Here is a 25,371-nt window from a genome sequence, read left to right as displayed (position 1 = left end):
AAAACAGACACAGGGGACTTATGTGATGCAGTGAACCTGGATGAAAGTGTAAATTCAGGCTCTGGGTGTCATCCCCCAGAATTGCTCCTCTTTGCAGTTCTACACGGTGATACCCTTATCAAAATGCAAGTATATTGAGTGCTGTTTGCTGGCTCGTGGGATGTCCCAGCAAGCTAGCACACTCACCCTGGAAACCACCGATGCTGTTTTCTTCCTCAGGCGGCCGGGATGCTGCTGCCACCGTGCTCTCTCCAGGCTTGTGCACTTACTCTTGAAGGCCTTGCAGTGTGAATCTCTGCTGCCGGTGCTGGAGATGTCATACGGCTGTGTATTTAAACCCCAGACATGCAACGAACAGACGCCTCAGCAACGGGTCAGCTACATCTTGCATGTAGTGTGAGTTGCTGTTTCTTCTGCGTTCCTGATCCTGTGCGTGCCTTGTCTCTCCAGCCCAGCCTGTCTTTTCCTTTTCTAGCCCTTGCCTCCTTTCTACCTTTCCATGTCAGTCCTTCTCCTTGTCTTCTTTACCTGCACTCAGACTGATTTCTGGATCTGACTTTAGCCTAGACCTTAACTACTCTTGCCTGCAGCCTGCCTCTTTCCCTCGCCCAGATAATGACAATTCTTGCTTGCTGCCCGCCACGATCCTTCCCTGGACACTGACCCTTCTAGTTGATCATCTGCCTGTGACCCTAGCCTGATACTGGACTTATGCCCCCATCTCCTCCTTAGAGACTCTCACCTAAGACCTGCCATACCCCAGAACCCACGGTCTCAACCTGAGGGGAAATGGGTTGGTATAGGTGAAGCTCCTGATCTCTCTTCCCAGCATATATCTGCCATCTGTCACTAAGGACCTACTGGGCCTTCCCTCTAGGTTGAGTCAACCTTTTCACAGCACAAGGGTCCACAAATCTTACATTGAGGAATAGTGTGGAGACAGATTAATACCTCTGTTGCCAAACATAATTACTAGGCTCACCAAGAAAGATAAAGAGAAACAAGACTATCTGATCACAAAATGGCGAACTGTAAGGAAAATGCCTCCCCGATTGCGCTAAATGACAATAACGTGATATTCACCAAATCCGTGGTTACTCCTTTGAATAGCAAATTTGAGGCAATTTTGGCACAGATTTTGAATGTTAAAAACTTGATTGAGTTCATGCCACGTGTAGTTGTGATGGAGGATAGATTGTGCATCATTTAGGATGAAGCAGCAACGTTGCAAAGTACAATCCTTCGCTTAGAAAAAGCAAGTAGCAGAGCAAGCGGAGAAATTGGAGGACATTGAGAACTTGTACAGGAAGAGTAACTTGAGGTTGGTGGGGATTGCCAGAAATGCTGGCAGAAAATACTTTAGTGGAAGCCTTGGAAAAATGGCTACCTGCTGCCCTTGGTTTACAGCTCTGGAAAGTCTGATAAAACTAGTGTTCACCAGCTAGGGCCTCAGATCAATAAAACCAAGCTGTTTGTAGTGATACGTTGCTTAATGTTTCTCATAAAATGGCGATCCTGCTTACCATAAGAGCAAGGATCTACAGTTTCAAGGTCACAAAAGATTTCTTTTTCAAGATTTTTCAGCAAGAGTACCAGCAAAATGGTGGGAGTTTGTCCCAGTATGTTCAATGTTAGTGAAAAAGCAGATCTGCTTTGCCTTGCAATACCTAGCCAGATTATATGAAGATGTGGCTTCCGCTCAAAAATTTCTGTAATCTATTATAGACAGTCACTAGTGAGAAGTGGCTAAGGTCTAAAATGCTTGCTTTAAGTGTGAACTCTGCCATTACATTCATATTCATACATGCTGGAAACTACACTTCTACACTGTTTTTCATAGTTATGTTTTGTTTATCATGCCAACCAGCAGTGATGTTCAGTTATATTGGTTGGGTTGAAATCAAATAAGAATCACTTCTCCGTGTGCTTATGGTGTACCTTTTATTTTCCTTTCTACATGGATAGTTTTGCTAGTTGCATATTATGACACAAGTTGAATGATTATTCTTTGGGTGATGACTTCTGAGCGCATCCATATGTCTCTGGCTTTGTGAGAGGGGAGCAATCCTGGTGATAGTTATGGATTTGGATGGAAGTAGGGGAGAAGAGAGAGGGAACCAAAGCTATTGCCTATTGCTTCGTGTGCCTGGCAGAGCAAGGTGGTATTTTTTGCTGTGGAACAAGGGGGAAGGGATTCAAGGGGGATTGGGTATGGTGATTGCTATTCTTGTAATTGGGGGAACTTAGTCATTACCTTTTTTTGATATTAGGTATCAGTGGCTTATTCTGGGACAACATGGTTTTTTAGTTTCTTATTTAAGGAAAGTCTGAACATATGGGGGACTCTCATTAAGGTGCTATCTTGGAATGTGGAGGGTTTGGGTACCCTGATTTAAAAAAAAAAAAAAAAAGGGAAAAAGGTCCTATCGCAACTGTCATGGGGTGGGTTATATTATATATATTTATAAATTTTTTTTATTTTTACAAGAAATCCATATGGTAGAGACAGAACATGCCAAATTAAGGAACTGGTGGATAGCCCAATTTTCTGCTTCAGTATCCACTAAACTTTGTGGGGTGGCCATCCTAATGAATAAAAATCTCTTTGTATGGATTATTGCTACTCCAATCCTGAAGGATGCTTTGTACTTGTTCAGGGTAAATTATTCGGTAACTTGCTTATTTTGGCATCTGTATATGCCCCAAATAGATATGACCACAACTTTTTATTTAATCTTGTGACCCATATAGCAATGGGTTCTGCTCTCCTAATTTTGGGAGGGGACCTGAATTATGTGACCGTCCCTCAGACAGAAATGAAAGCTCTATAGTTTTGTGCATACACAGGGGTGAATTTTCTGTGCTCCAGAAAGTATTGGATATTTGAAGAACCCTACACCCAAGAGCTACTCACTATGCTAGGACGCATGACTCTTGGTCTAGAATTGATTATATACTTGTTTCCAAAAATAGCAGTTTTGGATATTGGCCCTTTAGTTATATCAGACTACAACCCCATTCTATGCTGCTTTTTCAGTACAAACTCCTCCATAGATGCATCTTCCTAGAAAATGCCCCATTGGCTGATTACTGAAGGTTTAAATCGGGTCGAGCAGCCCTCCTTGGGGCAGGCCCCAATCCGGTGTGAGGGTCCACACACATGGAGACCCACCGAGGGGGTCGCCATCTTGCCTTCGGGGTCGTCGGCGCCAATTTCCCCGGTATGCACAGGCCAGGCTGGAGGCCTGAAGCACCTAACTTAAGCACTTAACTACAGTTGAGTGTACAGCGGCGCGCACATCTGGGTTGTTTGCACAGCGACGCGCACAACTAGGTCGCGCACATAACTGTGCCGCGCGCACAAATTCCATTGCCCACGCGCACAACTTGTGCGCACTTTGTGCGCATAACTTGTGCACATCCAACGCTCACAACTAAGCGCATCCGCATGCATAACTCCACGCACAACTCCACGCACGGGCAAGTTCCTAAGCCCTATGTGTGCACAAATAATGGCACCGCCATCCAAGAAAGCCAAGGGACCCTTCCTTTGCCCGGCCTGCCACTTAAGAGCCACGCAGCCTGAATTGGAATCCCTCCTGTGCCAACAGTGTGAACAGAACCAGGGCGAAACAAATCAAGACCCTCTAGCCAGGAGAGGGATCCGGTACCACGGATGATGGCATCCTTGGACCTAAGTATTTCCAACTCAATGCCCCCGCAGGAAAATTCCTCCGGGGCTACCACTACAACCACTCCTGGGATCAGCATGGACCCAGGAACCTTATCCTGGGTGGAATTTTTTAAAGGGTTGCAAACCTTTGTCCAGGCACAACCAGCCCCTGTTACCAACTGGAAGCACAAGTCCTCCCTGGCACCTCCCGGTCTTCTCGAGATATGCCTCTCTGATGACGATCCAGATAACTCAAAGGATGAAACAGACTCTGGAAAAAGGAGAAATTCCCCCAGGGATGGAGCCATACTGGACCATGCTCCGATTCTTTCACAAGGGCGAATTACCAACCCTAGTGTCCCAGACCATGAAGACACTGGGTCTCTCAGGCACGGAGTCCATAGCGGAACCAAAGAAGAATCCCATGCTGGTGTACTTCTGTAAGGCCTCATGCTATTTCCCTATGTTGGAGCCCACTAAGGAACAGATTGATCTGGAATGGAATGCTCCAGAGGCCACTTTCAAAGGGGGGAGGGCTCTAGAAGCCCTATACCCGCTGGAACCCACAGCTAAGGAACTTTTACGTTTCCCCAAAGTGGATGCTATTATCTGTGCAGTCTCAAAATGCACTACGATCCCAGTGGAGGGAGGAGCGGCACTGAAGGACGCCCAGGATAGAAGGCTGGAAGCCATCCTTAAGCAGTCCTTTGATGTATCAGCAGTGACGTTACAAATTGCTTCCTGCTGTGCATTAGTGGCACGTTCCTGTTTGATCCTTGCCAGAGACGCAACCACGCCCAGAGAAGTGATGGAGCCTGCGATCTCCTTCCTCACCGATGCTACCGCAGACCTCGTGTGCACCTCATCCAGGGGTGTCGCTGCCGCAGTGGCACCAAGAAGACAATTATGGCTCCAGAATTGGTCAGCTGATGCGACTTCCAATGCGAACCTCACAAAAATGCATTTTAAAGGATCCATCCTGTTCGGGAGTGAACTGGAGAAATTAGCCAACAAATGGGGTGAATCTCCAGTACCCCGATTACCTGAGGACAGGAACAAAAGAGCATATCAGCGCCCCTCTCCCAGAAGAACCAAGGGTAGAGGATCACAGCACTTTAAGCCTTACAAGAATACACAGTCTCAAGCACCTTGTCCTTCAGGAAGGTCTCAGCTCTTTCGGAACAGGCACATTGAGAGGAGCAAGCTCAGGGGCAGACTTCAGCCGTACCCCACAATGAGAAGACGCAGAACCACCCACAGGAAGAAGACATAGGGGGCAGACTTACCCTCTTCTACCAAAGATGGGTCGAGATAACTTCGGACAAGTGGGTCCTAACTATCATTTGAGAGGGGTACTCTCTGGAATTCCAAAGCATTCCCCCAGACAAATTTATGAAATCCCCGTGCCACTTCCACTCCAAGAGACTGGCAGTGGAGACCACGCTAGCAAGACTACTCAGCCTGAAGGCAATAGCCCCAGTGCCCACGCTTCAACAAAATACTGGCCACTATTCCATCTATTTTATCGTTCCCAAGAAAGAAGGAACATTTCGGCCTATCCTGGACTTCAAGGCCTTCAAACGTTATCTGAAGGTTCCACACTTCCGCATGGAAACCTACGCTCCATTATAATGGCGGTACAACCTGGAGAATTCTTAACCTCCCTGGACCTATTCGAAGTCTACCTTCACATCCCGGTCCATCAGAACCACCAGCACTTCCTGCGATTTATGATACTGGGCCATCATCAATTCCAAGCGCTACCCTTCGGACTAGCTACCACCCCCAGAACTTTCACCAAAATCATGGTGGTAGTGGTGGCAGCACTGAGGAAAAAATGAGTCCTGGTACATCCTTACTTGGACAATTGGCTGATCAGGGCAAAGTCTCCAGAGGAGTCACCATGCGACCACCAGAGTCAAGAATCTACTACAAGAACTCGGGTGGGTCGTAAACACAACCAAGAGTTGTCTACAGCCCTCCCAGTCACTAGAATACCTGGGAGTCCTGTTCAGTACCAAACAGCACAAGGTCTACTTTCCCCCTCCACGAAGAAGGAAGCTAATGGATCATTTACAAAAGTTGTTGACCTTGGTCCGCCCCTCTGGAAGTTGTTCCATGGGCAAGGACCCATATGCAGCCACTACAACATTCCCTACTATCACGATGGAATCCAGTGTCCCAGAACTACTCAATTCACCTCCAGCTACCGACAGAGGTTCAGGAGCAGCTTCAATGGTGGCTACAGGAAGAACACCTAAGCAGAGACGTAAACCTTTCCGCACCGAAGTGGATCTTGCTCACCACAGATGCAAGCCTGCGAGGGTGGGGAGCCCACTTTCAGGAACTGACAGCCCAGGGACAATGGAACAAGGAAGAGGCAGGATGGAACATAAACCGCCTGGAAGCGCGCGTAGTCAGACTATACTGCCTACGATTCAGCCACAGACTCTGAGGTGTCAGTCAGTCATGTCTGACAATGTAACGACCATTGCCTACATCAACCGACAGGGAGGAACGAAGAGCCAGCAGGTGTCTCTAGAAATAGATCCCCTCATGGAGTGGGCGGAAATAAATCTACAAGGGATTTTGGCCTCCCACATCACGGGAAACCACAACATCTCTGCGGGCTACCTCAGAGTAAGCCTATAACCAGGGGAATGGTAGCTGGCGGACACAGCCTTCCAGCTGATAGTAAATCAATGGGGTCTCCCGGCCATGGACCTACTAGCAACCTGTCGCAATGCCCGGGTCCCCAGATTCTTCAGCCGCAGATGAGAACCACAATCTCAGGGAATCGATGCTCTCGTCCAGAACTGGCCAGAGGAAAGCTTCCTGTACGCCTTCCCACCCTCGCCACTACTGGGCAAGGTCATCCACAAGATAGAACACCACAGGGGACTAGTCCTAGTCGCCCCGGATTGGCCAAGAAGACCGTGGTACGCGGACATGCGAAGACTATTGGCGGGGAATCCTCTATGTCTACCGCCATACAGGGACCTTCTTCAGCAGGGACTGATCTCCCATGAAGTCCTGGCTCTTTTCTCTCTTACAGTATGGCCCTTGAGAGGACTAGCCTAAAGGAGCACGGCTACTCAAAAGCCGTGATTGACACTCTGCTTCGTGCACGCAAGTTCTCCTCATCTGTCTTACATACGGATCTGGAGAATATTCAAAGCTTGGTGTGAAGACCACGGTCTCCTCCTGAGGACAGCCAAGATTCCCATGATACTAGAATTCTTACAGGATGGCATGCAGAAGGGGTTTTCCCTCAACTCCTTCAAGGTCCAAGTCGCAGCACTGGCCTGTTTCAGGTCTGAAGTGGATGGCATCAGACTATCAATTCATCCTGATGTGTCCTGCTTCCTGAAAGGAGTCAAACAACTCCGACCACCACTAAAGTGGCCAGTGCCTCTATGGAACCTCAACCTAGTACTAGACTTCCTAGCAGGGGATTCCTTCAGACTAACAAGCGCCCTGTCTCTACGTCTCTTGACCTTAAAGACAGTGTTCTTGATCGCAGTATGCTCTGCCTGTCGCATCTCCGAATTCCAAGCATTATCCTGTCGGGAACCGTTCCTCAGGTTTACCCCGGGCACCATACAGCTACGTACGGTACCATCCTTCCTTCCGAAAGTGGTTTCCCAGTTCCATATGAACCAGACCATATCCTTACCATCACCAGATGAGCATAGGGATTTGGAAGACTCACGCCTCCTCCGCCACCTGAATGTCGGCAGAATACTAGTCCGATACCTGAAGAGATCGGAATCCTTGCGCAAAACTGACCACCTGTTCATTCTTCACAGCGGGAAGAACAAGGGGAAGCACCATTGCTGTATCAAAGAAGTAATTAATGCTGCCTCCATAGAGGCAGGAAAACCATTACCTCTACAGGCCAAGGTGCATTCTACAAGGGCCCAGGCAGTCTCCTGGGCTGAAACCAAGCTACTGTTGCCAGCTGAGATCTGTCGGGCGGCGACATGGTCCTCCCTACACACCTTCTCCAGATTTTACTGCCTAGATGTTCAGGCCAGGGAGGGTACAACCTTCACAAGGGCAGCACTAAGTGGACCACGGGCAGCCTCCCACCCGATAGGGGAGTAGCTTTTGTACATCCCATTGGTCCTGAGTCCATCTGGCTACATGCTAGGAAATAGAGAAATTACTTACCTGATAATTTTGTTTTCCTTGGTGTAGACAGATGGACTCAACATCCCGCCCACAGCTGCTCCAGAAATCGAGAACCTCAGATATCAAATATTGAGACTGAGCAAGTACGGGTAAGCCACGGGCCTGCCTCTAGTTCAAGACACCCGCAGTTAACCAGGTGTCGGCGTTTATTGTTTGAGTGCACTGGCGGTCTCCAGATATATATACATAATCAGTTGAACCAGTTGAAGTTTAATCAAGTATTAAGCAACATATATCCACACTGGCAATTCGAAGAGAATACTGAAGAGCTAAGCATGCTGCACAGGTATATGTAGGCTGACGTCAGCTTTGAAATCTGACTCCATCTCCCATCTGCTATCAGGAGAGTATCTGTCTACACTAAGGAAAACGAAATTTTTCCCATCGATAGCAGGGCTGAATTAGCCATGCTGTCTGGGAGAGCGTCACAATCCCGAGTAGGTGGAGTTTCCTCAGCTAACCACAGAGTTTTGACTCTCTACGTCTGCACGGTAGTGTTCCCATGCGGTTCCCTCACCTCTTCAGTTTCTTTTTTCCGCGAGCTGTTCACATGCAGATAAATTTTCAACATCCACGTCTGAGCTAATACTAGAGATTTTTTGTGAATCTAGAGAGTGCTGTCTCTTTACTGTTTTCTTCTTGCTATTTTTTCCTGACAGGAATTTTTTTCATCAAATTTGTTCGTTTTCCTCACATTTTTCTTCCCAGATGGCTCCAAAGCCGCCTGGGTTCAAATAGTGCCAGTGTGGCAAAATTATGTCCATCACAGATGGACCTAATTATTGCTACATCTGCTTAGGCCCGGACCACAACCAAGCGTCGTGTCGGGACTGCGGTAGGATGTCTCCACGAGCCCAGCGACAGCGGGCAGCAAGGATGGAGAGGTTGCAGACGGGCACTTCGGCCCCACCATCCTCTGTTCATTCCTCGCCTGGACCGGCGAAATCGGGTAAGGCCCACTCGAAAGTGGGTCCTCTTTGGGACCAGCCGAATTCAGAGGCGGCGTCCCCAGTACCAGGCCAGGGTCTCACACACCCTCAAGGCCATTCAATAAAGCCAGGGATCCGGCAGTGGTACTCCGATCAAAGGAAACGGGGAATGCATGGTCTAAATCTGCATCTTCAGTGTCCATAAAACGAACGCACAACGCACCAAAGACCTACACGCACGAACGACGCATGGCGCATACAAATTGCATGGATCGACGCATGGTGCATCTACGGCGCAGAGACCATTGCACGACTCACCTAAGGTGCATGGTGCAAAAAGGATGCAGGTGGAGTCACCAGACCGCAATGTAACGGGCAAGCATCATCATAAATCACATCATTCACGTTCATCGAAGCACATTGCAAAGGAGAAAACAGTAAAGAGACAGCACTCTCTAGATTCACAAAAAATCTCTAGTATTAGCTCTGATGTGGATGTTGAAAATTTATCTGCTCCTGACTCTCTATCCTCAGGTCAGACTCTACTCAGTGAAAGTTCTTTGGCTAGTCTCTCATCCGTATCTAGAGCTAACAGACACGCTCCTTCCTTACAGGTCCCGTTATCAAAACGTATTCGCCCGTCTCCAATTATTCCTCCTCGGGACCAACAAAAAGGAACATCACCTGAGGACATTTTGCTAGCGGCAATTCCAACAAAAGCCCCAAAGCAAAGATTACACATTCCTCCACAGGGCACTCTTGATGTCCATGAGAAACTCGCTGAGATTCAATGCACAGGAGACAATCTCTTTGGAGATAAATTCGGAGACACAATCTCCCATTTGAAGGAACAAAGTGCAGCTGTACTTTCCCTTACACCTGCAGAGTCTCACAAAACTCAACATCATTTTTTATCCTTACCGACGGTATTACGCAAGACCATACAATAGACCCTATTCCCAGTATAGGCCTCAAACATATGTCCCACCCAGGAACACAGCTCCATCTGTTTCTAGGGGTCATGCCAGCAACAGAGGCAATTAAAGCAAATGCCGGCACCTCAACAAAAGCAACCTTAGTCTTTTTTAAATTAATACAGCCACAACCACTACCAGTATTCATAGGATGCCTTCAAATTTTTCTCAACATTTGGGAATCCATAACCTAAGACCAGTGGGTACTAAACATCATAAGAGATGGTTACCCTCTAAACTTTCAGTCCCTCTCTTCCTCATATTCCTCCGAGGATGATACAATCCCATTCCATATCCCTCGCAGCAAAATAGAACAACCTACAACTTAAACAATCCATACAGATCATCCCTCTTCATCAACATCAGGGATTTTATTCCCAATATTTCCTTATTCCAAAGAAGTCAGGCTTACGACCCATTCTGGATCTAAGACTACTCAACAAACACATACAGAGAGAGAAATTCAAAATGACTTCTCTCAAAAATATCTTACCGCTGATTCAGCCCAATGATTGGCTATGTTCCATCGACCTGCAGGATGCATATTCCCATATACCAATTCACCTGTCGTCTTGGCGTTACCTATGTTTCCAAGTTCAGAATATACATTACCAATACAAGATTCTCCCATTTGGCCTATCTTCCGCCTCAAAGGTATTCACCAAATGTCTAGCAGTGGTGGTGGTTCACCCCAGGAAACTTTCAATCCAAATTTTTCCTTATCTGGACAACTGGTTAATAGTAACGTCGGATCAGTCTACACTGAAAGATCATACGTTACGCACGATAGACTGCCTTCAGAGGTTGGGATTTCTTATCAATTACGAGAAGTCTCACCTGCAACCTACTCAACTACTTCAATTCATAGGCGCACTCATAAATATGGTGGAACAGAGAGCGTATCTTCCCCCAGACAGAATGCAGAACCTGCAATCATTGGCTCACAGCCTTCTCCACAAAAACCAGGCATCAGCACGCCAAGTTCTCCAACTTCTGGGTCATATGGCGGCAGCGATCTACGTGGTTCCCCACACCAGACTTCACATGCACTGCTTACAATGGGGCTTGAAAACTCAGTGGTCTCAATTCCTACAGCCACTCAACTGCAGGATTCAAATTACGAACGCAATGAAGGAGGCCATTCGCTGGTGGCTCCTTCCCAAAAACCTTTCTGCGGGAGCCTCATTCCGCTTACCTCCTCATCAGATCACTCTGACCACAGATGCCTCCAACAAGGGTTGGGGAGCCCATCTGGGCGACCTGAAGACTCAGAGTCTGTGGACCCCTCAAGAATCTACATACCAAATCAATCTGTTAGAGTTGCGGGCCATTTGGATGGCACTTCAAACTTTCTCTGCTTAGATACGGGGATCAAGCCTCATGGTATATACCGACAACCAGGTAGCCATGTTTTACATAAACAAGGAAGGAGGGTCTGGTTCCTGGACACTGTCAAGAAGCAACTTGAATTCTCCATTGGACAGTCAAAGCCCAAGTATCCATTCAAGCGACTTATCTTCCAGGTCTGGACAATGTAACAGCAGATCATCTCAGTCGGATTATTCATCCACACGAATGGACCTTAAATCCAAAGGTGGCGGAAACATCTTCCAACAGTGGGGTTTTCCCACAATAGATCTCTTTGCTACAGAAGCCAACAGACAAGTCCAGACCTTTTGCTCAATTTATCCCAGCAACCAAAGGTTCGCTCCCAACACCTTTCTCATTCCATGGACACCAGGCTTGATGTATGCCTACCCTCCCATTCCACTCATCTCTTGAACAAAGGTGGTATATGAGGAAGGGAAAAGGTAGGGTTGTTTTCAGAGAGCATGAGGTATGCTATTTGAGTATATGGGTACCTCGCCCCCTGCAAAGAAATAAAAGCAGTTAAACATTTCCCCAAATACTTTGTCTGAAGAGCTTAGAAATCTGTAACATTCATGTTATAAACTAATCTTCGTTTGGTAGGAGGAAGTTCCTCTTGAAACTTGTCATCGCCCAAAGAATATCGCCTTAAAAAAAAAAAAAAAAGACATCTCCGGCATGTCCTGCTGTAGACTCTCCAATCAGGACTTAATCTGGCTTGAAATAGCCAGGATGTTACTTCTACAGCAAACCCCTAGCAAATTTGTTTCAATCTAATCCAGGTTGAACATATGGCAAACTACTACCGGAAATTACTGTTTTTCTGCAGACATGGGGTTCAGGCTTCTCTTCAAACCGCCTTCTTTGGCGGTTTTGTAACAAGAATAAGAAAAATAACCACAATGTGTCCGCTGTCCCTTTTGCAAGCCTATCTCCATAGGTTGCTTAAGGTAATATGCCACCATCTTAGACGCTTAAGGAACATGCACTAGAACATAATTTGCAACCTACTTCGTCACTCCTGCGGTCCTTCTATTATTTCCACTGCTAGCTCTGTTTCAGTATCTATAGTTCTTCCTTTTCCTAAACAGATCCCATCCAAATAAAATGCATATTTAAGCCCTGATTTTTCAAGCCAACTCTGGGCTCAAATAGGGGACCATAAGTTTTTCAACATTTTTCCTTTAAAACATAAAAAAAGAGAAAGCAGCATCAGGAAATGAAAGCACTCACAACTTGTTAACAAAATGCTGCAATTTCTCCATCTCTTTGAGCAGCTGTGCTTTCCTGTCCACCCATATTCGGAGTTTTGCTGGGTATTGGAGTGAGAATTTAATTTGTTTTTTCACCAGTGTTGAGCAAAGGGGAGTAAAAGCCCACTTTTTTGCTATGACATAGAGTAATCCTGGAAGAGTCGAATGTTTTTTTCCTTATATTTCAGGTCCTTCTCTTTCCTGTAAGCTTGCATAACCATTTGTTTGTGGGCAAAGTTCAGAATCTTGGCTAGAATGATTCTTGGCTAGGGGGTCACCATCTTTCCTGTTTTCAACCGGTGTGCATGCACGATTCTTAAGGCACCCTGCAATTTTGGTAAGGATATAATCTCTGGGAACCAAGTTTCTAAAAAGCTAGGCAGGGAAGAGTTGGGGATCTCCTCAGGCAGACAGACTATATGAATGTTTCTGCGGGAGCAGTCCTCTGAATCATCAATTTTTTTCACTTGCGTTTTTGTTAATTTCTCTGTTAAGTAGCCTGCCTTCTTGTACAGTGGCTTTATCCTCAATAATAGAAATTTGTCCCTCCACATTATTGGTTTGAGAGTTAGTCTGATACTGCAGATTTCACTTCTGCTATCTGCTCCGAAATTGGAAAAAAGTATCCTTTAAAGCTGCTACTATTGCATCGGTTCGTTCAGTGATCATTTCTCTCGAAAGGCTGAGCCCTGAAGGATTCGCCTGTGCCTCGGCCATCTTGCTTTCCCCCACTCCATTTTTTTCCTTTCTTTTGTCCTTTAATGAGCATGCTACAGGGCGATTTGTACATAAATCGGTCTATTGACATTAATGCTAGTTATTCATACTTTTTTTTTTTTACCATTCGTTTCCTCCTCTCAGGAATCCAATTAAGAAAGATTGAGGAGTGTGGCACTGGGAGCACTGAGAAACCTGACCCCTCAGGCTAACCACATCACGTGCTCCCCGCCCCCCCCCCGCGGTATACAAGCTTTTTAAATAAATGTGAGTTTCCTCAGGGACAATTTCGATTTTGTTATCTTGGGCAGGGAAATTGACAGTACCTGAATTGTAATTCACCTTGAGCTTGGATTTGGAAAAGACGAGTAAGCAAATTAAAAATACAAATCATTCCTCTCTTGCTTCCCCCACAAACAATACACATTTGCACTAAATATAAAATTCAATTTATCAGGTATAAAAACTAATTCCTTTTGCCATCTGTTGGCAAATGATGTCCTTGATGCCATCTCACAGTTTCCTAAACATGCAAAGAGATGTTGGCCATAGCTGTTGAACTTATACTCTGTAATAGTTTCAGTCTTGACAGTTTGTGATGAAGGGTTTAGTCAGGAGTAGGCAACTCTGATCAAGTCTCCCAAGCTGTTGAGATGTTCAGGATGTTTATACTGAATATGCATGAAATGCATTTGCATGCACTGTCTCTACTGCATTCATATGTGTGTTCATTATGAACATCCTGAAAACCTGACTGTCTTGTAGCTCTTGAGAACTGGAGTTGCCTACCTCTGGTTTAGTCCAGTGCCATTTACTTGGCATATAATGTTGCTTTCTGTGTGATTTTAATGTTATAATGTCAGATGTCTTATTTTACTCCTATGAAAGCATATCATAAAGCCACTGATTTGATTCAGTTGGTTAAATGCATATAGTAAACTGCAGCTAGTGTAAGCAGTGGAGGTTACTATTGATTTAATGGTATCTGTCAACAGGAGCTGGTAATGGGCTAGCTTGGTGACAATGTTGTGCACTGCTATGCAGAGGACTTGGGTTTCCATTTAGGATTCTTTTTACTAGACAACTTGGGGCTGAGGATGATGAAGAGGCAGCATTCACAAAGCCCTAGAGGCAGGAAGTCCTAGTTTTAGAACAATGACGACACCTAGTGGCAGGGCCCATTGTTGCAGGGTTCTGGAAGGAACCCTGGTATATGGCTCCCAGCCAAGGACTGTTGCCGCAGTAACTGGGCTAAGTAATTTGGGAGGCGATATAAAATAAGGGAAAAATACTTGGATAATTGCAAATGAAGGCTCATGGTGTAAGGATCCTATCCCCTGGTACTAACTGAGCTGGATTCCCAAAGAAGCAAAAGAAAACTGCCAGACCATAACAAAAGGGCTGCTGATGAGAAGCCATTGACGTGGGGCATGAATCTATAATTGTCTGAATAGCAAACCAGTTAAAGTATGTATTTTTAATAGAACTCTTGAGTGAGCATCCATTTGCACAGGCACCCTAAATGGCTCAGAGAAAAAATGTAAGGGAACAACAGTCAAGACAGCAGCTTGCAAGCATTTCTTGAGTAAAATAACAGCACTGTTTTCTGAAGGAAGCTTGGGAATTGGGCAACAATGCCTGGCTTTCAGCCCAGGCAAATGGACTGTAATGGAGAGACGAGAGTCTGAAAGTGGCTGTCAGTATAAAAAGCTAGGGTCGTAGTGATTATGTGCGTCATAGGGGCCTAGGGGAGCAATATCGGGAGAAAAAAAATCTGAGACAAAAAGCATTAAATGTGCCTCTAAATTAGCTCTTATATTTTTTCTTCTCTGTAGTACTGCTCCGTTAGATTCATCTCTGGAGCTTTCTTGCTGTAATATGTAAATATATGATAGGACTGTTTTTACACACATGTACACACATACACTTTAAAACAGCTGCATTATGTGACAGTATGGTAAGAGGAAGATAAAATGTTAGGTGATGGAAAATAGTTCTTTCTGCCTAAAATCAAATGTATCCAGTTTGCTGGCATTAGCAGTGAAGAACCCCAGGTTGTAGCCCAAGAATTCATAGTGCAGGCTCTTTGTAGAGATGTGATATAACACATCTTTTTGCCAGCCTGTGGAGGAATATTAAGTGCACTTAAATTTATGTAAATAGGGTTATGTGTCTGCTTTTCTCCAAATGTCCCTCCCACATCCCTCCATTGGGCCTCTCTCTAGATTAACCAGGCTGGACCATGAAATTGAATTCCATAGCAATATGTTGGCACCAGAAATTTAAAAAAGCAGTTTCAGCTGCTTATCTGCTGAGCTGAGTTCCTTAGATGACTGTAAAACTTAAATGAACATCTTGCTTCCTTCTTTGGCTATTCTCCTTTTTCTCTCCTCCTTCCCTCCTCTAGGTTTTGACCTTCCAAATTATATAGAAACATGATGGCAGAAAAGATTCATATGACCCATCTAGTCTGCCCATTTGTCAATTGCGGATTCTTGTTCTATGTACACCGACGTGATATCTCTGAGCGGCGGTATATAAAAACCAATAAATAAATAACGTACCTAGTCCTTACAATTCCCATCATTCTCTGAGATCTCTTGCACTTATCCCATGCTTTCTTGAATTCAGATACCATTTTTGCTTCTACCAGTCCCTCTGGGAGGCCTCTGCATGCATCTGCTACCTTATCTACAAATATTTCCTAAGATTATTCCTTAGTCTACCCCCTTTCACCCTTATTTCATGACCCCTTGTTCTAGAGCCTCTTTTCTGTTGAAAGAGGCTAGCCTCCTGTGTATGGAAACCATATATAAATGTCTGTCATATCTTCCCTATCTTGCCTTTCCTCTAGGGGTATACCTGTTTAGATATGTGTCTATCCCCATATACTTTAGAACTAAAACTAATGATCATATTGGTAGTCACCATCTGGACCAACTCCAACCTGTTTATATCCTTTTGAAGATGTGGTCTCCAGAATTGTACACAGTATTCCCAATGAGGTTTCACCATGGACCTATGTAGGGGCAGTATCACCTCCCATTTTCTGCTGACCATTTCTCTTCCTGTGCAGCCAAGCATCTTTCTGACTTTTGCCGTCGCTTATCCATCTGTTTGGCCACCTTAAGATCATGAAATATAATCACCCCACAGATCCCACTCTTTTATGCTTAGAAAGATCTAGCCTCCAATACTGTACTTCTCTTAGGTTTTTGTAGCAAAATAATTACTGTGCATTTTTTTTTACCATTAAACCAGTCACTCTAGACCATTACTCGAGCTTCTCTAGATTCCTCCTCATGTTTTCCACACCTTCCTGGCTGTCTACCCTGTTGCAGATTTTGGTATCATCAGCAAGAAGACAAACCTTTCCCAATAATCCTGCTACAAGACCAGTGCTAGCTTTTTTCGCTGCTCTGTGCCACCAATTACTGTGCTGCTACCGCATCATTCAGTCTCTGTCCTGTGCCCATCAAAAAAAGAAAAGCCCAGCTCCGTCCAGTAATATATATTTTTAAAAAGTGACACCTTCCCAAACGGAACCCTGGTCAAGGGAAGAGTATTAGGTACCCTAGGCAAACCTTACAGCCTCACACACACGCACGTGTCCCCTCTACAGCCGCTGACACAAAATTCAGTTATGCATTTATAACAGATTATACATGAAAAAGAACATTCAAAAGTACAGTCTTCTGAGGCAAAATATCACTTTCAACATGCATATTATATTTACATGCACTGCTGTGGTACCAACCAGAAAATCCTCCAAAAAAAGACACTTGGAACTCCTATGGAATTACATTTTTGTAATGTGTGCTGGGTGTGGGTTTGGCCCTCAGAAAGCCATGAATAAATGGAATTACCATTACAATTCAGTAATAGTAAACTCCCATACCAAAACAACACTAACTGCTAACACTCGAACAGTAACAATCTTATCTATGAAAAGGTAACAATGCACATATTACATCAGGGCCTAGAACACCAATATACTTCCTATTAGGAAACAGAACAAATCAGACTGCTATAGATCACTACAGATAAATTATATGGTAGCAGAATACTTCGCCTTGGTCACACACGGAGAACACAGACCAAATACAAAATAAAGAGATCAGAAAGTATAAATAGAAACATGCTAAGAAGAACTGAACTGGAACTCACAAGCCAACCTCTGTAAGCAGAGCACCAATGGAAAAACAAGCATTACCATTCTTCATAAAGCATTAAAAAAATAAAATCAAGAAATATAAAACATCAATCATAATAGTAAAATCAGTCACAAAAAGAATAAATATTTCAAACCAGTTAACAAATAGAATATCAAAAATTTACCAAACACCAATAAAATATTTCAAATCTAATGAATAAAAAAAATCCAATAATTAAAATGTTCTAATTTCCCAAAAAACAATAAAATATTTCAAAACAGTAGAAACATCAAATTTCACACAATTAAAACTAATAAGCTTTCAAAAAAAATCTCCTGCTCTCCATACCAGGGATCTTTTGATTTCCAGTCACCTTGAGATTGTCGTGGCTTGGGGAGGTAAGGCCACACAGACTTCATCTTTGCACACACACATTCACTCTTTCACACTCTCCATCCCTTTTATGCATGCTTGTGCTCTCACACACACTTGCTTTCTTTCCCTCACAGACAGTGTGATTGTGAGCATGCCTGTGAGAATCTATATGTGATACATAGACTTTCTCAAGCACACACACATGTATACAGGTCTCACACAGAAGCACATGGGTTCTCACACATAACACACACACGAAATACACAGACATACACTCAAGCTCTCACACACAATACATACATATGCACTCAAGCTCTCACATAGCCACAAAAACATACACATGCACACAAGCTCTGACACATACAAAGCTCTCACATAGACACATGCATATGAACAACTCTGACACACATACTCAAGCTCTCAGACACGCACACAGGTTCTCAAACACGCAGACTTCCTTTCTCCAGGCCATGGTGGGATGGGCTTCACCGCAGCCCCCTCTGTACTCTTCACTTCGGGCCATGGTAGGATGAGCTCCTCCATGGCCCTGCCAGCCTCCTCCTCCCTTATCTTCAGACCGTGTAGGGATGAGCTCCACCCTGGCCTCACAGGCTATGCTTTCTTCGGCCCCACCGCTGACCTTTCTGTGAAAGGAGGGGGCGGGAGCCAGAAAGCTGTGTGCAAGTGCACATCTAAAAGTGGAAGCTGCTATGGCCTTTCTTCATTTTTGGCTGCCAGCAAGTTGAGCACCGCCGGTGGCCCCACAGCCTCTCCTGCTGCCGCCGCCCTCCCAGTTATGCTTCCTTGTGTAAATGCATGGGGTGCACACCCGTGGCGCCGGTCCTCTTCTGCTAGGTCACTCACAAAACTGTTGAAAAGAACCAGTCCCAGGACTGATCCCTGAGGCACACACCACTAGTAATGCCCCTCTTCCTCAGCATAAACTCCATTTACCACTACTTTGTCACCTCCCACCCTGCCAGTTTCTAATCAATTCAGTTACTCTAGGTTCCACAGGAAACAAATATTTAACTTCTCTACCTCTCACCTTTCCACACTTCTGATACCCCTATTCCCAGCCTGCAAGTAACAGGATGATTGCAACACAGACTCCATATTAAGAAGCAATGCAGGATAGGCTGTGAAATAGAGCATGAGAGATCATTATGTGGGCAATGAGCTGTTTTCTCTCACCTTTCCACTTCAGAGGGTAGACCATGACATCTTTTTTTTTTTTTTAACCTGATTCTGCCAGTATGGGGAGAAGGCAGTGTTTATTGTGAACAGCTTTTTGAGGTTCATGTCTGCACCAGTGCACCATACTTGGAACCTTTTTTATGGATAATGGCTGCTACTTATATATTCAGATCTATGCAAATGAAAAGTCATTCCTGAATAAGTTCTAAATAGGTAATCCTAAAATATCAATTTGTATTTAAAATGTCATCGGGCTATTGACTTTGAGGAGCCAGGCACTCTTGGTTTATTCTAATTAGCATCCTTTTCAGATTAAAAAAAAAATTGTGACTGGTAACTTCCCATGAAGCTTGTATGACTGCTCTGAGAGTGATTAATTTGTTATAAATTTTCATCTATTCTTCCCATGTTTATCAATTTCTGTATGTTTTTCTGTTGTATTTCATTTTTGTCTTATTCAGTGCTCTTTTCCTTTTTTGGAATGAAGAGCATGACATAATTCAAACATACCCTGACCTCACGCATCACCTAGATAGGATTTTGGACATGGTTGGGGAGCAGCCGGCTGTCATGGTACATGTGGGCACAGACAAGATAAGATCATGTGGGAGGGAGGTTCTGGAATCCTATTTTAGACTTTTAATAGAAAGTTGAAATTAAGAACTTCCAGGGTTGCTTTCTCTGAAATGCTTCCTGTTCCACGCACAGGTCCCCAGAGGCAGGAAGAGCTCTGAAGTTTCAATGTGTGGGTGAGACAATGGTGCAAGGAAGAGGGATTCAGTTTTGTATGGAATTGGGCAAACTTTTGGGGACAGAGGAGTCTTTTCTGAAAGGAAGGTTCTATTTTAACCAGGGTGGAACCAGGCTGCTAGCACAAACCTCGGAGAAGGAAATAGAGCAGCTTTTAAACTAGAACAAGGGGGAAAGCCGAAAGTCACTCAGCAGCACATGATTCAGAGGGAGGTATCTTCAAAAATATATTAATGAAACAGGAGCGTTAAGGTAATCCAACAGAGAGGTTCCAATAAAAGCAAAAGTAGTCCATATGCCTATAAGTAAAGAACCACCTGAGTAAAGATTCCAAATTATCCCTGTCAACTAATAAGCAGGTTGTTAATAAAAACAAAAAATATACTTTGAAATATCGGTATGCCAAAAGACTAAGTAGTAAGATGGGAGAACTAGAGTGTATAGCACCAAATGAAGAAGTATACATAATTGGCATCTGAGACCTGGTGGAAGGAGGATAATCAATGGGCCGGTAATATACCAGGATATAAATTAATTTAAACATTTTAAACATTAAAATCCTATAAAGGCCTTCATGTCCAGACAAGAATTCAAAATGACACATCCTGTGGCATTTAGCAAAAATATTGTGTTTTAGGGAAATTCTGTTCCAGGGTCTCCCTGTATAAAGCATATTTTTGTAGCATGCTGTTAATAACCATGGCTGGCAGAGGGAAAAGAAGAGTGCTCCATAAATAGGTAACTGGTTTTTTTCTTTGCTTTCCCTTTCCAGAGGTAAGTTAACATTGCTCTCCATTGACAATTCTTTGAGTATGTGGCTTTCAGGATCTGTTCTGCTGTGAGCTGCTGCTTTTCCACTCAACACATGCTGCTGCCCTGTGCTAATATACAGTTTGCACAGTGGGTAGAACTGGCTCTGCTCCCTGATAGCTCCTGGCCCTAGCCCCAACACAGTCAGTAAGTTTAATTTGTGAGTACGAGTTCCTCCTTCCCCTCTGCTTCAGTTATAGTCCATAGCTCAGAGAGAGACGGGCAGAGTTCACTACGGGGTAGTGATTGACTCTCAGCTTTTATTCCAATCCCTCGTGACTTATTCTCGCCATAGAAAGAAACTTGAAAGCACTGATTGCACTCAAGTTCTGCAGTCGTTGCCCTGCTTCTCTCCCCATACTTTTGAGGCACAAGTAAGCACATCCTCTCTTCAGGCTCAATAATGCTTTCCTGCTAAGAAAGTGCTCCATCATTTCTAGCTGCTAAAAGTAAAGAAGTGTCTCTGAATTTCTCAACTTTTTTTTTTTTTCACAAACCACAGGTCTCTGTGTTAAAAATGGACTTCCTTTCTGTTTCGCTTCTACATGGACTTTTGAACTCTCCGAGGCCATTATAGTACATTAGTGACCCATGTTCATTGCATACAAACTAGTGAAATAAATAGAATGCATAAAATTTCTAGCATTAATGTGGCCATTATTAAAAAAAAACAAAACAAAAAAAAAAACTAACCACACTCCCTTGAAGTATAGTTAAATCTGTTGAGAATAACAACTCTGTGTTGACATTCACATGTTTTAATGCTCATAATTTTGTTATGCAAACATAAATAATGAACTATAATTATGCAGTTTATTTAGTTTTCCTTTGGTGTTGAACTTATGCTCACCATACCTAGAAAACGTATGCTAAATCAGCAAACGTACACAAATAGAATAATGCACATAGAGGCCAATGTAATAAGCTGTGCTAAAGCTGCCGCGGGTTGTGCGCATACATGCACGGGTTATTCATGTTTTTTCCACACTAGTCTTGAGTGTGTATGTAATATGTTCAGTGTGGGAAAAATGTGTGCATAAACCTGCTTAAAAACCCACGGCTGGCTTTGCACAAGTGCATGCAAATGGAATGCTATCTACAGATAACACCGTTTATGGTAAGCAAACTTGATTTTTTTCCAGATGCTATGGTAAATTTTGCGGGTTGGCTGAAGAAATCTCTGCATTTCCCGCGGGGGAAATCTTTCGTCCTGAAAATCACTCGCGGGTCACCACATTAATGCGGATTTCTGCACAATCTATTACTTAGGGCCTTGACTGCGCGTTTTTGTGCGTATTTTAATTTGCATACACGTCCTTTATTACATCCCGTGGAGACATCTGCTTTTGCCGTATGTGTTAAAAAGAAAATACATGCAGACGACTAGTGCCGATTTTATCATAGGTCGTCTTATATCGGCCCCATAATTTGCCCTTTTGGCATGCATTAACTTCGGCACTAGCTATTAGTTTGATCTCTTAGATCTCTGGCAGGCACTCCAGATAAAACACATTCACACCACCTCGTTCCCTAAGGCTGCCATCACCATGGCACACTTACCTGAAGATTAACACAAGATGGCAATGAAGCTCTCTGAAAAATATTTTTAGATTCTGAAACATTTTTCTAGATCTGAATACAAATAACCTGCCCAGAATACCATGGTTAGAAAGTAATTTAAAGAGTTAAATTATTTCATATTCTATGTACAATTTATCTTTTATTATATCGATAGAGGTGGTGGAAGGTAAAATAATTTTGTGAAAAGTAATGCCTCATCAAATGGTACAGAGTTGGTGAGAGCTTCTTGGTAAGCAACTGGCAACATATTGAAATCATGTAAAAATCAAAGAGAATTGTTTCCTCTTGGCTCTTCCAATGTGTTTGCCTTTGCAGTTAATGGGGCTTTTTTGTTGGATTAGAAGTTATTCACCCATGTTCGGTTTTGTTGTGCTCTGTAAGTAAAAAAACAAATTAAGAAAAACATTTGGTTTATGTCACAAAGATGGTGTATATTCATGATCTATGGTGGATAGAATATCTTCAAGTTGCCTACATTTGCTGGTTATGTTCTATTATGGAGTTTGGCATTTATATAGGAAAGGAGCTTGTTATTTGCTAAATCCTGATATTGTGAAAATTGATTAAAGATATAAATGTCATGTAGAGGTCCTGGGTTTGATTCCAGGGGCCAGCTGGATCTAGGGATTTCACAGCAGCAACAATTAGCAGCCAGACTGAGAGCCCATGATTGCATACGCCAAAGGGAGCTATGATGAATGTCCCTTGGCCTAGGAGTATCTTTGCAATGGGCCAGCCTTGGTGAGGAAAAAGGATATTAAAAATAAGGGTATAATATCTCAGGTAGTTATGAACAAAGAATTATAGCACCAGATTCCAGTTCTGACTGAGCTAGAAGAATAAAAGGAGTAGGATCAAAATACTGTCCACCTTACTCCATTCTCCCCCTTGAAAATATAAATTTGGAGAGTTCAAGTATTTTTGTTAATATCTGCAGTCAGTATTAGATTTGTCTATTGTGATTTATTTTTAATAGGAGGAAGACATCATTTTTCCTTTATTTTCTTACAGGTCATGAATACAGATGGCACAGGGAGGAGAGTTTTGATAGAAGATAAATTGCCTCATATCTTTGGATTTACTTTGTTGGGAGATTACATTTACTGGACTGATTGGCAGAGGCGAAGCATTGAGCGTGTGCACAAGCGCACTGCAGAACGGGAAGTTATCATAGACCAACTTCCGGATCTGATGGGTCTGAAAGCTACAAATGTGCATCAGATCATTGGTGAGTACTAATATGTGATGTTAGGATAAGTGGGGAGTATCTGACAAAATCTAGAAACTTTGGCATATAGGGACATCTTTAATTATTTAAAGGCCAATTCAAATTTTGCTGACTTTGTGTTTTTTGTATAGATAAGTTTAATTCACATTTACGGAGCTGCCAATCTTAAGTTTACTGGCTGTGGAGTCCAGATTTTTTTTTATGGCAAAGATTAGTGCTTTGTTGCTGATAATACACACTTTTAGGTTTGTTTACCCTGAGTTTAGCAAACGGAGAAAAATCACTGTACGTTTTCTGATACAATTGAGTGTGGTAGAAATTGACGCACAGGCACCAGTGCATCTTGTGTGCAGGTTAGTGCTACTAACAAGTTAAGCAAAAGAAAACTGGAAGAAGGGACCAACTTTGGTGGCTCCTACCTGCATGCAGTTTCTGGCACTGTTGTGTGAACCAGGAAAGTTGATTTTCCTCGTATTTTCTCAACTCTTCCTGTTCTCACTTTCTATCATCAGCACTCTTATTTTCCCAGCTGCAGTTTACCTGCCTTAGGTCTGTTTATGCACCTTTTATATCTCCTTTATACGAAATTGCAGTTTTCCCTCCCAGCAAGATCATGGCTCCTAATTTCTGCAATAGCTTGCTCTTTACTTATCAAGCCTCTTTCCCTTTTTGTTTTCTTTTCATTACTTATGCTTATCTTTCTGTCCCCTTCTCCTCTATTCCCATGGCCAATTCAAAAATCACTGCATTATACTTCCAGTACAGCACATGCAGTCACAGGGGATAGCAGGCAAAAACCACTTTTCTCCCCTGTGCAACTACTCCTATATTTTCCTGCTACTTGTCTCTTTCTCTAAGAACCACTAGATTATGGGCATGGATGAGAGAACTTTCGTTTCTCCCCTTCAGTTTCTGGATTTTGGCATTTGGGCCACACAAAAGCCACCCAAATTACTTTGGTTCCTGGGTCACATTAAGACACCTTTGAGGGCTGCAGGTTAGACCCCCTGTTTATAGATATTGAAGGAGGTGGTATCTAAATTGTGGTTACGAATGTAGATAATGCAAGTAGTTCTTATTGGGGGTAATTATGAAAATTAGCTATACTGTTCAATAGCAATAAACTAGGGATTATATATATAGCAAAAAAATTAGTCAGTTTGCCTAGGTGCTCTCACTATGGTCTTTCATTGATATGAGGAATGCTTAGATGCTTCATACAGTTTATTTGCAAAATTTTGGCTGGCCTCTGTGATAGGTAAATATGTTGATATACTGTTTTTTATTCAGGTTCATCCAACTAGTTTGCTTCAGGTTTGTTTTTCTACGGTTAAGCAATGGCTGTTTTACAATAAATTGGCTTTAAAAATGGCCAAAACTAAATTTATTCTAATTCAGAAACATAATAGAGTACAGTCTTCCACTGTTCATGATGGTGTCACATTTTCAATCAGCTCATCAATGAGAAACCTTGGGATATGGTTGGACTCTAACCTGTCTTTTTTCATACCCACATTGAATCATTAATGTGGGCTGTAATTTACAAACTACGAATTTTGTGGTGTGAAAATTTGTTAAACCAATGCAATATATATATATATTGGGCTTCGTGCATCAACCAGAATGCGGCCCCCTGACTGATATCTGGCAGGAATCACAGGGAATATATTAATAGATCTTCACTGGCTTACCATCTCCTTCACAATTCAGTGCAAAATAAATGATACTATTTATATTAATCAGTTGCGACACATCTCCCTGGGCCAATGTTCTCTTGCAACTGTACTTATTACATAGCAGAAAAAGACCAAATGGTCCATCCAGTCTGCCCAGCAAGCTTCTCATGGCAGCAGTTGCCGGTCAGGGCAGGCTAACCCCATGCCATCTGTTAAGGATAGTAATACTTACAAGCAAATCCAGGAAACTGTCAAAATTGCTGCCACGTTTTTACATGGTGAGCATCCTTCCTGACAATTCAGACAATGCTGCTTTGAAAGTTCTTTGTAAAATCTTTTTCTCAGAGGACAAGCAGGATGGTAGTCCTCACACATGAGTGACATCAGAAGGAACCTGATCCGGAACTTTGATCTTAAAGATTCTAGAACTTTCAAACATGCCCTATTGAGCATGTGCAGCTGTAGTTATCACCCTGCCCCCTAGCCAGAGTA

The 25,371-nt window shown here is 43.4% G+C and overlaps 1 protein-coding gene across 1 annotated transcript in view; it reads left to right on the top strand.

The window, feature by feature from the left end:
* Window positions 1-25,371, top strand: part of LRP6 (LDL receptor related protein 6) — a 334,641-nt gene that overhangs the window by 216,806 nt on the left and 92,464 nt on the right. The window contains exon 8 of the mRNA XM_029599796.1: window positions 22,987-23,203. Within this exon, the coding sequence (XP_029455656.1) occupies window positions 22,987-23,203 (217 nt within the window). The remainder of the gene's footprint in view (window positions 1-22,986; window positions 23,204-25,371) is intronic.

This window comes from Rhinatrema bivittatum, chromosome 4 (assembly GCF_901001135.1).
Source record: "Rhinatrema bivittatum chromosome 4, aRhiBiv1.1, whole genome shotgun sequence".
Classification (NCBI taxonomy): domain Eukaryota; kingdom Metazoa; phylum Chordata; class Amphibia; order Gymnophiona; family Rhinatrematidae; genus Rhinatrema; species Rhinatrema bivittatum.
This window is presented reverse-complemented; position numbering and strand designations above follow the sequence as displayed.